Source organism: Podarcis muralis, chromosome 10, assembly GCF_964188315.1.
Source record: "Podarcis muralis chromosome 10, rPodMur119.hap1.1, whole genome shotgun sequence".
Taxonomy (NCBI): Eukaryota; Metazoa; Chordata; class Lepidosauria; order Squamata; family Lacertidae; genus Podarcis; species Podarcis muralis.
The window spans coordinates 38179972-38196183 of record NC_135664.1 but is presented as its reverse complement, the minus strand read 5'-3'; the positions used below and the strand labels follow the sequence as shown (position 1 = coordinate 38196183).

The window sequence follows — 16212 nt, the reverse complement described above, 5'->3', positions numbered from 1 at the left end:
CTAGAGCAGGGAACCTGTAGCCCTCCAGATGTTGCTGGCCTACAGTCTTCTTCATTCCTGAGCATTGGTCATGCTGGCTGGGGCTAATATCGAGGGTCACAGGTTCCCCACCTGTAATCTGGAAATAAGGCCCATTGAACACAGTGGAGCTTACTTTGAGCAGACATGAATGAGGTTGCACTGGAAATCTTGCTCTATTGGAATGTTATAAAATCTACTTGTGTGTTCAAATGGTTGGTTTTATTCACTATCTTCTTAGTTTCTGTTGTGGAGAACTCACAAGTCCTTAGTCAAGATCATTCATACAAAGTAGCCACAAGTGTCTGTTAAAAAGACACTCCCTTCCCTGTAGGCAAATACATGGTAGAAGACTGGGAGCATTACTCATGTCTTAATGATGAAAAACTAAGCCAGAGAATGATTAAGAGATTTAGGAAAAGTCACACGGGAAGTCTCAAGCCGCAGCTGGATTGAACTGAGATCTTGCTAATCCCTCTGTAGATGGGAACCCCTGACAGTATATAACATTTTTTTCCTTTCACATTTTCTGTGCACACCTTAAACAAGTAGTTTTGTGTGGACAGGTTTACGGAGAAGTAATGGTCTTTTGGCAGACAGAGCTGATCGCAAAATCCATTGGGTAAACTGCTTCCTTGACAAAATGCTGCTTTTCCTTCTAGTGATTTATGTTTACATTTAGATCCCACCTTTCCACCAAGGAGTACAAAGTAGCTCCTTCTCCCTCTCTTTATTTTACCTCTCCATTGTCTTCAAGAAGGAGAGAAAGAAAGAATGTTTCTGACATTTTGCTGCTTGCCCCTCAAAGGGTCAAGCAAACAAAAGTTTGCAAAAGAAAGAAAGAAAACAAAAAAACCTTGGTGAGCACTTGCAAAGCAACCTCTATCACCACCCCTTCCATTCCTCTGCCCCAGGGCCCAGAAACCTGGGGCCTAACTACATGTGACATTAAAGATGTGATTAGTGGTAATAACAACAACAAGCATGGTGTATCAAGATTGCTGGGAGAGGATATTTAAGCCTATAGTGATAATGGGAGCCCCTCCCTAATTTTAATTGCATAGGAGGCAGGAGGATTTCATGAGGACTCTAGATAGAGAGGGAAGGTTTAAACCATTCCTCTAAACTTCTCTCTGCATGCAGCAACTCCTCAATGCTTGGTATATATTTTTTATGCACAATATCTCTGCCAATCACAGCAGCTATGTCACATGTAGCTGGGCTTTTACCTTCTGGAAAGGTAAAAGAAGATAGACGCAGTGGGCCACCTCCTTCTCATGTCCCAAGGGTGAGCTTGTAGGCCTTGGCATGGCCTGAAGGTGAAGAGACAAGAATGGAACTAATCCTCTGGCTCAGTGGCCAGCAAGGGCAGGGAAATCAGGTCCTCAGGATCTTCCTCAAATATCCACTGCTTTAAGCTGAGACATCTTCCCAGAGGGGCTTCCTGGACATTTTGTAATGCCAGGTTCCTTGAAGTCATCTCAACGCAGGCTAGTCACATGAGGGGCAGATTTGGGTCTTACAAATTTCAGCAATGCCCTGTGCGAAGCCAAAATTTGGCGCCTCCCCTGCCCCTCACCTTCCGTTTTGCTCAGTTCACTACATCATAGTTGTGGCACACTGAGGCATCTCTTAAACTGGTCATATTGCCCTAAACTCACTTCTCATCACATTTAAAGGTAAAGGTAAATGACCTCTGACAGTTAAGTCCAGTCGCAAATGACTCTGGGGTTGCGGCGCTCATCTCGCTTTCAGGCTGAGGGAGCCGACATTTGTCCACAGACAGTTTTCCGGGTCATGTGGCCAGCTTGAATAAGCCGCTTCTGGTGAAACCAGAGCAGTGCATGGAAACGCCGTTTACCTTCCCGTTGGAACGGTACCTATTTATCTACTTGCTTTTTGACGTGCTTTCGAACTGCTAGGTTGGCAGGAGCTGGGACCGAGCAACGGGAGCTCACCCCATTGTGGGGATTTGAACCACCAACCTTCTGATTGGCAAGCCCAAGGCTCTGTGGTTTAGACCACAGCACCACCCGCATCCCCTCATCACATTTACCTAGGACCAAATTCCATTAAACACAATTGCAGTAGACGTAGACAGGACTGCACTGTAAACACAAACATTAATCCTAACTGTAAAACTATTGGTCCATCTAGAGTTAATGTCATCTACTCTGACTGGCACCTGCTGTCCAGGGTATCAGAGATCTTGACCAGTCCTACCCCGGGATGGCAGGGATTGAATGGAGCCCCCCCCCCAATTCCCTCATGCAAAGCTTATACATTCTCACTGAACTATGGCCCATCCACCAAATTCTGCACATGTTCACTCAGAAGTAATTCTGATTTGCTTCCAAGTAAGTGTGCTTAAGAAGGTAATTGTACGTAGGATGGCACCCTCTAATCTCCATTTCTATTAATTGATGGGGTTATAAGGCTTGATAGATAGGTTCCCCTGAAATCAGTGAAAATTACTTAGCATGCATTTAGGGCAAAATTACTAGGGAGAGCTTTTCCAATTACATGTATAATTCCCCAAGCCTTAGTTATATTTCTTCAAAGCAGTGGGCATATAGAAGGATGACATCCCAGTTAACCTTCGGTGGAAATTCAAACAGAATGAAGTATGTATATTTAGCACCATCTAGTGAGCAAACTTTGCTATAACTGTACGGTGATGATTTGCCTCATCTGTGGCACTGTGTAGTGTTTTTATGGAGAAAGTTTCCTGTCTAAATGTTTTTAATTATACTTTATAGTACAGAAAAATCTCCTTTTAGCTGTGGAAAAGATTTAGGAGATGATTTAGAAAGTTTTGTAAAACTGAAACATTTGCTTTTAATAGAAATCAAAATGCCTAATAGAGATGTAAATAATGGAACAATGGTTTGTTTTGTTCCTCTCTATTTACTATTAGAAGGCTTATCTAGAAGGAAAACCTATTAAACTCTGTAAGACTTTCTTCCAAGCAGGAGTGCATAGTACTGCATTATAGTAATACTAATGACATCTAAAATATATCTAAAAATTCACCTTAAACCATTATCTTGCTAAAAATTTGTTCAGTTTTGTTGACCTTCGTAGAAGAAATCTCACATACTCACATCAAGATTAGCTGTCCCAGTTTCATTATTTATTTATTGTATTTACATGTGCAATTTCTAAACCACACTTCACCAGTTATGATCACATGGCAATTTACAGTCAAACACCAGTACAGTACATTAAAACAATAAAATTCCAATAATGTTCGGAAAACAGTTCCTGGAATGATAGTTTGCCTGTTGTTTTGGCAGCGATGATAATTTGCACACTATTCAATTAACAACATAGAATTAATAATAATGCATTAGTTTCTAAAAATTTTTTGCTGCTTATAAACACAGCTGCACAAAACCCTTGTTGACTGACATTGATGAAAGCTGTTTTTAAAGTGTGTGTGATTAGCAAATATATTGATTTTTGATTGGTGTATTTCTTGTGATACATTTTGACCAACCTGCAATGCAAAAGAATGAGACAATGTACAGAATGAAAATTCAGTTTGTGGCTTGAACATTTGGGGGTAAAATTTAGGGTGCTGGGGGTTTTCTTCCTGGATTATTTGTTGCCTCTCCATTTAGGAGAAATGCTGTATTTTGTAGCTGACATGTATTGTGTCTAATTTCAAACAGCTTGAAATAATGCTGGAGCCCAAGGTCTGGAGAGAAGCTGCTACTCAGGTGTTCTTTGCCTTAGGGCTTGGATTTGGTGGAGTCATTGCCTTTTCAAGCTACAACAAGAGAGACAACAACTGCCATTTCGATGCTGTTCTGGTGTCCTTCATCAATTTTTTCACTTCTGTGCTGGCAACTTTGGTGGTGTTTGCTGTTCTGGGCTTCAAAGCAAATATCATAAATGAGAAATGCATTATCCAGTACGAATATTCATTTCCTTATCCATTTTTATAGTATATTTCACTTAGGAATTCCCACAGCAATTCTTTGGATTGATGGTGCGTATGCCTATATTCCCTTGTGTTTTGCAGAAATTCCGAGAAGATTGTCAATCTTTTGAATGTCGGCAATCTGAGCAAGGCTATTATACCTCATCATATTAACTTATCGAGCATCACAGCAGAAGATTATAATTTGGTTTATGATATAATCCGGAAGGTCAAAGAAGAAGAGTTCCCCCTTGGTCTAAAACCCTGTCAGATTGAAGATGAACTTGACAAGGTGAGAGTGATACCTCCATCTTTGATGCAAAGATTACAGACTTTTTTAATAATCCTTATTGACTGCAGGACAATTTTGATATTTATATATATTTTCCACTTCCTAATAGCTTTTCTGACTCCATTGTTCTGCTCCCTCTTTCCCCCTCCTTCTCTCTTCATTGATTTTGCCCACCTTATACAATATTTTGTCTTGATTTGCCCCTGTTTTGTCACCCAAGTTTAATCCTTTGGCTTTCTCCTTGACAGGCTGTTCAAGGAACTGGTCTAGCTTTCATTGCCTTTACAGAAGCCATGACCCACTTTCCTGCTTCTCCTTTCTGGTCAGTGATGTTCTTCCTTATGCTGGTTAATTTGGGGCTTGGCAGCATGTTTGGAACCATTGAAGGCATTACGACACCAATAGTTGATACTTTCAAAGTGAGAAAAGAAATTCTGACTGGTGAGTTGTTATGGATTTCTTTTCTTCAGTTCTACTTCATTCTAGGAAATGTTAACAATCAAAATGACCTGCCTGGAGACGTGGTGGCAGAAAATTACATTTCTACCAACACGAAACAAGTTGCCAAAATTTTGCACCCATAGGTAAAGGTAAAGGTACCCCTGCCCGTACGGGCCAGTCTTGCCAGACTCTAGGGTTGTGCGCCCATCTCACTTAAGAGGCCAGGGGCCAGCGCTGTCCGGAGACACTTCCGGGTCACATGGCCAGTGTGACATCGCTGCTCTGGTGAGCCTGCACCAGCGCAGCACACGGAACACCGTTTACCTTCCCGCTAGTAAGCGGTCCCTATTTATCTACTTGCACCCATAATTCTTCACAAATAAAAATAAACAAGACCTAATTATATTAGGGTGTCCTATATTAAAATGAGTGACAAGTGAGCCATATATTCTGAACTCATATATTTGACAGTGGTTTGTTCAGAAACATGGTAAAGGGTAAAGGAAACATGGATATATCATTCAAGGACATAATTTAGCACAGAAGCTTGAAATCTTTCTTTTTCAAAGCAGAGTGCTATTTTCTCCTGTTCTGATTACCATTCATCCATTCCTGAACTATTTCACTGAAGGGTCATATTTCAATGGTAAGGCAGTTGTTTTGCATTGCATAAAGTCCTGGGTTCAAACCCAAGCATCTCCAGGGAGGGCTAGGCATGCCCCTGGTCTGGAACCCTGTAGAGTCACTGCCAACCTGTGTACACAATATTGGGCTGGATGGACCAATGGTCTGACTTGGCAGTTAGGAGATACAGTAGTTTGTTTTGTTTCTGAATGCAGGAGCACCCCTCTTCACAATTCTGGATACTGAAACCACTGTCTCTACATTTGTTTGCTTGTTTGTTGTACTTATTTACACAGGGTGAGTCCTTTAAAAGAGGCCCAGTGGATACAGAGTACACATGTTCCATGGGGCCTCTTTTAAAAGACTCACCCTGTAGTTACAGTATTTGTGTCTCTTCATACAACATGAAACCAAGCATAAGAGCAAGAATAAAATAGGTACCCAAAATGCTCATCCATAAATATATATATATAAGGGCAGATCCAAATCAAACCCAACCCATGGCCAAGTTGAGCATGATCATTTTTACAGTTAGAGGAGGTACCACATTCACTTAATCATGAAATCTCCCGTGTCAGGTGTTCACTTCTAGCATTTGGAGGGGTGTGAGGGTCAGAGTGGGGAAAGGCTCAAGTCCATTCTCAGTCTCACCACACCTGGAGGTGAAGAGTACGGAAGAAATGACAGAACAATCCCCTTGTATTCCCTTGCTTTACAATAGCCTCTTCCATGCAAGAAGAAAAGATACTGTATCCACTAACCCAAGAAAATAATAATAATTCGAGAAGCACTGTATCTAGAATATATCAAGAATATGAATGGATGTTTGATATCTCTCCCCTGATCTTACACCTGTGCTTTATTGCAGTTGTCTGCTGTCTTCTCGCCTTTTGCATTGGCTTAATATTTGTACAGCGGTCTGGTAATTACTTTGTAACTATGTTTGATGACTATTCAGCCACACTGCCTTTGCTTATTGTCGTCATTCTGGAGAATATTGCCATGTCTTATGTTTACGGGATAGACAAGTAAGTGCACATCTTGAGTTGTTCATATAGCTAACATTGTTGGCAATTATGAGCATCACAAAACCATACATTAGCAGCAGCCCACTTGAGCTAATGATGTTCTTTTTTCTCCACTGCTTCTCCCACTCCAGATTCATGGAAGATCTAAAGGATATGCTTGGCTTTTCACCAAATCCGTACTATTACTATACATGGAAATATATCTCCCCAATTGTTTTGTTATCTTTGCTGGTAGCTAGCATTGTCCAAATGATATTAAGTCCCCCTGGTTACAATGCATGGATTGAAGATAAGGTGAGTGATGGTTTTTAAAAAGGAACATGCATCATCAATGACTGTAAGTTTTAGGCATATAGAGTGCATATATGACCACATAGATTCTTTTTGCATTGTATTTTATAAATGCACACAAAATGCACAGTGCTGGTAGATCACTGCAGCAACCTTGCAAATAACCCTACAAAAATAAAATAAACTCTGCAGACAGATTAATAGCCTGTATTTTTATAGTAGCTGTTGAGAAGGGGACATTTCTCCTCCTCTGTAGCCAGCATGGAAACATAGAACAGGACATCTTAACAGTCTGGAAAACAGACTTGTGTGAGAGAGATGGAGTGATCCATTCTTCCTCTACTAGCTTACTGTGTTTTAATGCTTGTTGTGAAGGTAGAGACTTATCTTCGTCCGCTACTGGCATAGAAACCAAGAGGACTTGCAAAAGAATGACAGAAAGATCTAGATGGGGGCATCCACCTGCTCTATCAGCTTCCTCACTTGCCTGCATGAATCCCTTGTTGCCAATGGCGGTCAGATGAATTGTTACATACAAGGCTATATGGCACAAAAAGGGACTTGATCTAATCACCCTACAATTGCATGAAGGTTGTCTTTTAAGTGTTTTATTAATGCTCATATATGTGCATTGGTGATGTGGAGGATGTAAAAGGCCTGTATTAATGGAAGGAACTGTGTGGCAGACTGTGGGCACATAGTTCACAACTGCACATAGTTTGCAACATAAAGAAGAAGAAGAACAGAAGATTCTTAATGCATCGATTGTATATCGGGGGGGGGGGCGGGGGACAGTGGAATTTTGGAATTCCAAAAACCAGGGAGAAATTTGGATAAGGAAACACCTCTATTTCTGCACTTACAGTTTGGGGAGGAATGAATGAAACAACTTAAAAAGAAAGGTTTCTGAGAGTACAAGACTAGGCTTAAGGAAGGCAGATGTGCGAATGATCTTTCTGAATTTTTTCTTGGTCTATGCAGGCGACCGAGGAATTTCAAAACTACCCAACCTGGGGGCTGATAGTCTGTGTGTCCTTGATTGTTTTTGCAATGCTCCCTGTCCCGGTAGTCTACCTGATTCGCCGCTGCAACCTTATCGACGATAGCTCTGGCAGCTTGGCAGCGGTTTCCTACAAAAGGGGGCGTATTATAAAGGAGCCTGTGAATCTCGAGGGAGATGACACCAGCTTGATCCATGGCAAGAGTCCAAGCGAGGTGCCGTCTCCAAATTTCGGCAAAAACATATACCGGAAACAGACTGGTTCTCCAACTGTGGACACTGCCCCCAATGGCCGCTATGGTATCGGTTACATAATGGCAAACATGTCGGATATGCCAGAGTCTGACTTGTAGCTGCAATGCAGTGTTGATGCCTCTGTTCTTGGAACATTTGTTTCTCTTAAGAGAAGTGGTTGGCCTCACTTACCAGAGTGCAATCTCAGGTGCCCCATGACTCTGTGCTTAAAAACATCCTGACATGTGGTACAAACAAACAGCTTGACAATTCCCTTTGGCTTGATTTTTTCTGGTTCCCATTTGTACTGAAGGGAATGCACATAAAAATATCAGTCAGTGATGGCATAGCCTTGCCAGGATTGCCAATTTTTTAAAGAATTATTTTTGCATTTAATTTGAAAGTTTTCTATCTTTAAAGTACAGGTGTTACCTCAGTTTGTAACAATTTTTTAAGTGAATTCATATTTCTCTACTGCTGTAACTGGAATTTCCTTCTTTGTTCCTGCAAGTTAACTCCCCCAGTATTGGAAGAAAAAAATTAGCTCCAAAGAGTTCACCAATCCTGTATTGACTGCACTTATTTGTACATACGTTTTGTAGATATCCTGTACTTTTTTGAAGCACTCGCAATTCCTTAGGCTATTAGCTGAGTAAAAAAAAAGCAAAACAAACAAATTTTAAACCCTGCAGATTATTTTCTTACATGTAATAGCTGTATAGAGCAATAGTATTAGAAAACCAAGTATAATGATGCTGGAAACACAAAATTCCTCACACTCTGGGGAACTGCATATGATGTGGCTGTATTTTACATACTATATTTGGTTTTTTCAGTGTGAAAATTATGTAAGACTGAGTCGCTCCAAGACTCTTAAAAGATTGTGCAGATTCTGCATTTTTCTAAGCTGTGTGCCTAAAATAAAAATAAAAACCCTTCCTAATATTTATTGTGGTTACAAGATTATATATATTATATTTATATATAATATACTTGTAATGTACATATGTATAGTAATGTTGTATGTAACAGCTTCAAACCCTGAAGCAAGATGGCTTTAAACCTGGTTTTTCCCCCTGTTTTGCTTGTTTTATGCAAAAAAGAAATCCCCTCCTAAGTCAGTGATAATTAAAAATTGTATACCATTACATTTAATCTAGGAATAAAGAGTGTGGAAAGGTGTATTCTTTGTACTTTCTGGAAATTTGGGGCTGATTTGGGGCAGGTGGCCCCTAGCTGGCCCAGGTTGGTGGAGATAAGTATTCCTATTTAAACACCCATAATTAAAATGTACAACAAACAAGCCCATTAAACCTGCACATAAATTAAAACAGCAATGAAAACAATGAAAAAAAGAGGTTAAAGTTTGGAGATCAGGGAACTGCTTGTCTATACAGGCGTTGTCTTCAAGAGCCGGCAGAATGCCAATACTGATAGGGCCTTTCATACTTAATACATTTACTACGCAGTGGAGGGGATGTACCAATGTCGCTGCAGGACAGCCAGGCTGAACAAAGAAGCTGCATATTTGAAAACAGACTCAGACGAATGGAACCACCAATGTTTCTGTGTTCTTGATTGCTGGAAAAGAGGCCTGCTGAATTCTGGGCCTGTCTCCAAATAGCCAGGCTTTTGTGTAGCTGTGCAAATCCTGCTCTGATATTCAGAGGCAGAGTGAAGCTGCTTTCAGCAAAAAAAAAGGGCCTGTGAAGGAAAGCATACTGTGTCTGACTTCAGATCAGAAGACTGCAACATCGAATCCTGCCTGGCCTAAACTCCAGGCCACTGGCTTTTGCACTGAGGCTGTGCACAGTTTGTGGCCCTCTTTTCTGCTGGTCTCTCAGTGGAAAGTATTTAGGCAGCGGGAAGCATGGAGTATCTGCTGGGCTTGATCAGTGGCCATTGTGCTCTGTGTAGCAATAGAGGGTTGCCACTGTGCACAACAAGGCTCAAACAAGCTTTCATCATCATCATCATCATCATCATCATCATCATCATCATCACACACACACACACACACACACACACACACACACCATTAAATGGCGGCCAGCTCTAACCCTAATCAGCCTGAGCTATGGAAGTCTTCTTCTTGTTGTTGTTTATTAAAATTGTATAACACCCTATACCTGTAGATCTCAGGGCAGTTCACAACATAAAATCACAATATAAAAAACAGAAAATACATAATAAAAACAAAAACAACCACCACCCAATAATTCCCCTTCCACAGCACATTTTAAAATGGCATCAGATGTCAATCACCCAAAGGCCTGGTTAAGGAGGAATGTGCCAGCCAAACCTCCTTGGGGAGAGCATTCCACAAATGGGGAACCACTGCAGAAAAGGCAGTGGCTTGTTATACCAAGCCCAAATCCCCCACCACTCTGGTTCCAGTCGAAAACACATTAGACAGATGCTCTTACTTCATTCAGGCAAGTAACAAGACAGACTCTGCAGCAGGCACAGGACTCAGGAGTCAAAATACAATTGAGGAGTAGCCAAGAAGCTTGGAACTGGATGGAAGTGCCAAGCTTGTGTGGTGTGCTCATGTGCAATACTCTCTCACATTGTGGGAATATTGAGATTTTGAGGGTCTGTTCCCATCTGTGAAAGCAGTGCCTTGTTCTAGGTGAAAAGACTGCATCCTTCTGTTCAGGTTGCTTCCGCCTCCTGTTTTGGCTTCCCCCTCTGCTGATCAAAGCCCTTCCCAGCCTCCATTGAGACTCTACTTTGCAAGAAGGTCACAGGGGATAGCTAGCACTCCTGCTTCCTGCCCAAAGCGCAAGCGCCATCTCTGAGGGGCCCTGGGTGCCAAAGCACCCACAATTTTTTCAATGTGGGTGCTGGCGTGCTCTGGTCCATGGGGTCACGAAGAGTCGGACACGACTAAACGACTAAACAACAACAAGCCCAGCTGGGCACCCCAACATGGTGTGCACATGATATCATACAGTGTGCTGAGACCTGATGGATCCCGTCGTGCCCTCTGAAAGGCCCGGGCCTTTTGGAGGGCACAACAAGCCCCATCGGGCCCATCACATGGTGTGACATCATGTGCACACCACGGTGCACTATGTGACATCATGCATACAATGTGTGTGACAGCACATGCGCACACCGGGCACCCACAACATGGGGTGGAATCTGGCATGCCTGCTCCAAAGTGATTGAAGTTGGGGTGGAAAGGGAAGGTCCCACCCAGGTTTTCTCAATTCATCCCCGCCCCTATTTCTTCTTCCCCTTCCTCCTGCATCAGAGCTTGCCTATCCAAGTATGATCCCAACATCACTTCTCAGCTCAGGGGACTCACGTCCTAATTCAATCAGGACAACACTTTCCCATTCACTAGAGGTTCCACTGCAGCTGCAGCTGTTCTGTTTCATTCCGTTTCAGGCCAATTAAAGTTCTAAAATCAGGCTGATGCACATGAAGCAACTGGTTCAACTTAAGAAAATGTAAAGATAAAGCACATTATTATGATTATTTGTGCAATGGAGCAGGGTGAGTTAATAGATCTCAAACTGTTACTGCTGTCAGCAGTAAGAACTACTAAGCGTGCTTGAAATGAAACAAATTTTAAGAACTACAGTGCATTTGACATTCTTCTATATTCTCATAGTTTAACAATACAGTACAGAAACATTTACACAGGTGACAAAGCAACCAACTTGGTTAGTAAAACAATCACAGAACTGTCACCATGAACAACATTACATGCTTCAACTGATTTAACAGAACTGATGTATTAATCTGATACCAGCTCTCTTCAGCCATTCAGCATCTGTGGGTACCAAATGCATGGAAGGGCTCTCTAGAGTGGATTGAGTAGCCTTGCACCCTAGATGCCAATATACATGCCAGCCACTTGCCTGGCTAATACATGCAATTGGTGCTAAAATGAAAGGGACCTTGTGTGCACCAAATGCATGCATGTAAGTGGGAGAGTTTAGCCAACACCTAGAAGTAAGGAACTTCACAGAGGAGAGCAGAGGGACCAGTAACCAAAGCTGGCCCACCATTAAGACAAAGTGAAGCACCCCCCAGTGGTTTAGCGTCGGCTCCAATTTTGTTGGCACTCCATCACCTGAGTTCTGGAGATGACAGTAATGGGCATATTTCCCACACGTCCTGAAAAAAGGCCCATACATTTGCCTAATGTAGTACTTCTGTATCATTTCAGAAGGCAGCACTATGGGCTTCACAATAGATTAAGCAATGAAGGCTGCACTATGCTGCATTTGTGACCTGAACTGGAGGCAGCAGAATACAAACATTCAGGATATCTGGGGAATCTGGGAAGGTTGCTCCCCAATCTCATCAGGGACATTTAGCATGCTGGTAGGATCCTGTTCTGATTTTATCATCATGCTATAATACCCTTAGGGTTGCCATATTTCAAAAAGTAAACCCCAAGTTGTTGAGCCTTACAATGACAGCCCTATTCCACCTTCAAAATAGGGACAGTGGTTCATGGGAGACCATCTGCTTCCAAGCCAAATCTCAGGCATTTCCAGGAAGGTAGGAAGAATGCTGAGCTTGATGAATGAATGGCTCAAAATAAGGCAACTTTTCCCATTCCTAAAATGCTGCTGTTGCCATGGGAAGTTTCTTAATGTTTAAACAACTTTGCATGCTATACTCCAGTCACTAAACAAGTTTAATAATATGCTCTGTCACAGAATCCTTTCACAGTTGTATCTATTATACATTTTAACCAGCTGCTCCTCTTCTATGTGTGAATCGTTTTTACAGTGCTAAATATTATTAAAACATTAACTTTGTAGCAGCAAAGTGCTTCCCCATCATTTAATAATTAAAAACTGGAGTTAGGTTTCCCCCAGCCATGGACCACCTCTTCTTGTTAAATATTTTACAAAAGTAATTGCTTTGCCTTCACTCCATTTTTAACATCCACTGAACGGCTTTAAAACCTCAATCTTTTTCACATGACCCCAATGTACTTTTTGCCAAAGAGCATGTTAAAAATTTACCCAAATCTCTTGCTCTCCATTCAATCTAAATTTGAACCATTTTGGTATTTAAAATTTTTATATCTCCAGAAAAGGCTGCCTTTTCCAGCTCTCAGTTTTCTCCTAAATGTGCTCTCCAGATCTTATGTGCTCTGTAGCACATTTTACTGATGACAAAATGTTTATGAGCAGTAACATCTAACATGGGGTGTCAGGTCTAAGCCACTGCAGTCCATTTCTGTGCTTATTATTGTGGCTGTAATTTGCTCTGACCTGTCAGGCACATGGTTTTGTTGAATTCATTCTCTGAGTGTAGATCTGTATGTAGCCAAAATGCCACCACCCACACATAAGAGAGAGGTATCTATAGGTTTGGGAAAGAACAATTTTGGAGAAAATGCCAAGGGGCAAACACCTCCCATAACTGCTCAGTGAGAACACTCCACACTGCAGTGTGTCAATTTAGTTCAACCACAGAGCCTAGAACTTGCTGATCAGAAGGTCGATGGTTCAAATCCCCGCGACAGGGTGAGCTCCCGTTGCTCGGTCCCTGCTCCTGCCAACCTAGCAGTTTGAAAGCATGTCAAAGTGCAAGTAGCTAAATAGGTACCGCTCCGGCGGGAAGGTAAATGGCGTTTCTGTGCACTGCTCTGGTTCACCACAAGCGGCTTAGTCATGCTGGCCACATGACCCGGAAGTTGTACGCCGGCTCCCTCGGCCAGTAAAGTGAGATGAGTGCCACAACCCCAGAGTCGGTCACGACTAGACCTAATGGTCAGGGGTCCCTTTACCTTTACATATCAGCCCCAGTTTGAGTTCACCAGTCATCTCTTTTTCTTAAGTCCAGCAGATTCCAAATTTGGTAGGATTCATGGGTAGGTGGGAGAAATGGCCAGACAACTGATGGAGCTGAGAGGAAGAAAAAAGAAAATGGGGAAAAATGGGAGGGAGGAATGACACCCTGGTAGAAAAGTGGCATTGTTTGGGTCATGAAACTCATGCCACATTATGTTGGCAGGCACTCCCATGCATACTTCATTCTATTACATAGCACTTTCAAAACAAAACAGTGTTTTGCTGACAAGATCCTGAATATATGATTTAGGGAAAATAAGATCACATTTGTGGGGTGGGAGAAAAGAAGGAGGCAACACATGTTGTAAAATGTGTAAAGCAAAGAATAAGTCTATGCAGTGGAATGAATGAGAATAGCAAGGCATCACTGGACAGCATGAAGTCAGGGGAAATAAAAACAAAATGAAATGGAAGAGATTATTCAGGTGAGTGCCAAGTTGAAAACTGTGCCGTTAATGAATTGGGATGCTTTTGCAAACGTTGATGGAATTAGTTTCCTGTCCTTAAAGCTGATGTTGCAAAGTAAAGCTTTAGTTAATTTATTAATCAAATCAATCTGTATTATATAGAAAAAAACATTGCCTTACAATGCACTGGAAATGTTAGTTAATTTCACTGTATTGCACATCAACAGCATGATTCTGGGTGAGTAATATCTTATCGCTCAGTTGGTGGCAGTAGTAAGCCATGCATTTATTGTAGAGAACAGTTTAAAGTTTGAATGCATACAGATTATCTGTTTTCTACCTTCATTGGTACCCACAAAATCACCTGAGTAGTGTCTTTGGTCAGGACGGCTGCATGTAACTGAACTCCACCTGTCCCATGCCATCATATCCAGCTGTGCACCACCCTTTTCTCCCTCCCAGCAATCCATAATATCGACTCAATTCTCTTTGCCATTCCAGGAACTCCCCCCCCCCCACACCTCCTCACCCAGCACCTCTCTGTTACAATACTGTTTTATCAAATAGATATGTCATGGCCAAAGATTTTCACTCAAGGCTGTGAAACTCAGCTATTACGAGTGAGTAATGCCTGCCCAATAGCTTGGCAGAGAGGTGGTCTGCAGATTGTGCATCCTTTGTTCTTCCATCACCCTTTAACACTACTTATTTTCTACGTGCAGTTAGTGCTTCCGGGACTGAAAACTAATCAGAAATTATTGCCTTTGGGGGTATGCATATGTTGCAAATATTCTTTATTTCATGGTAGAAAAAACATGAATTTGTGTGTAATACTCGAAGAATCCTGTGGCAGAGCCACACCTTACTATCATCTCTATCTATCATCTATCATCTATCTATCATCTATATCTATCTATCATCTATCTATCTATCTATCTATCTATCTATCTATCTATCTATCTATCTCTATCTATCAATCATCTATCATCTATCATCTATCTATCATCTATCTATCTATCTATCATCTATCTATCTATCTATCTATCTATCTATCTATCTATCTATCTATCTATCTATCATCTATCTATCTATCATCTATCTATCTATATCTATCTATCATCTCTATCTATCTATCTATCTAGCTATCTGCTGTTTTTATTTGTTTTCATGGTACAGAAGATAAAGTCTGAGAAAACAATTATTACAACAGTAAACAACAAGTAACCTTTCCTGATAAAATTACAGACTTAAGCACATCATGGGAACTGTAGTTTGTTAAGGTGCTGGAAGCTGAAGATCTGAAAAGCCCTAGAAAAATGTGAATAGAGAATGGAGTGAAGGAATCATTCCGCTTAGCACACTAACCCTAATTCATAAATACAAAGGATGGGATACACTTACACACACAGAACAAGGACCCAGTCTAGGGAGGCTCTAACAGGCAAACATAGCAGGAAAGATGAATGCTGCTGACACGATGTATGTCCTTGGATTTCTGCTGTTTAAGTCTTCTCTGATTTGCAATCTTTTTTGTGAACTGTAATCCACTTCCCCGTTAGTCTTGGGGGGGGGGGGGATGCATAGAAGTCAACCCCTAGGGGCTGGCGTCCCTTTGGCTACAGCTGTAATCACATTTGTTAGTGACTTGTTGCACAAAGGGTATGTAAGTGATCTACAGCATAGTGAAAGCATAACCATAAATGGTAGTTTCTTATACTATAAACACATTTGCACAATATCACATACTGTTCATTAAAATAAAATACATAAAGCTCCCACCCAAATTGCTACCCATCCAGGGCTGGTTAGAACAATTTAAAGCAGAACATTAAAAATAAAGCAAAGCAACTTAAAATCATAGAAATAGATGGGTTATAAATATATATACACCTGAAGTGTCAAAAGCCAGAGTAAAGATGTTCATCTGGTCTATGGTATGTGGCTACTCTCTTGATGAAAGATGACTCCTCTAGAGGATGCTTGCCTGCCTCCAGACAATGGTAGAAGTAAGGCAGCAAAAGGAATTGATCTGTGATCATTGTGTACATGTAGTTCTGTGCATTAATTGATAACAATTGCACCAAAGGAGGATTAATACATGATAATTTTGTCACATGCCAGTTT

General features: G+C 41.4%; 1 protein-coding gene across 3 annotated transcripts in view; it reads left to right on the top strand.

The window, feature by feature from the left end:
* Positions 1 to 9035, top strand: part of SLC6A15 (solute carrier family 6 member 15) — a 42481-nt gene extending 33446 nt beyond the window's left edge. For all 3 annotated transcript variants that reach the window (XM_028746290.2, XM_028746288.2, XM_028746289.2), the window contains exons 7-12: positions 3693 to 3934; positions 4046 to 4235; positions 4484 to 4676; positions 6169 to 6328; positions 6460 to 6622; positions 7601 to 9035. In XM_028746290.2, the coding sequence (XP_028602123.2) occupies positions 3693 to 3934; positions 4046 to 4235; positions 4484 to 4676; positions 6169 to 6328; positions 6460 to 6622; positions 7601 to 7972 (1320 nt within the window). In that variant the 3' untranslated portion in view covers positions 7973 to 9035. The remainder of the gene's footprint in view (positions 1 to 3692; positions 3935 to 4045; positions 4236 to 4483; positions 4677 to 6168; positions 6329 to 6459; positions 6623 to 7600) is intronic.
* Positions 9036 to 16212: the final 7177 nt, after the last annotated feature.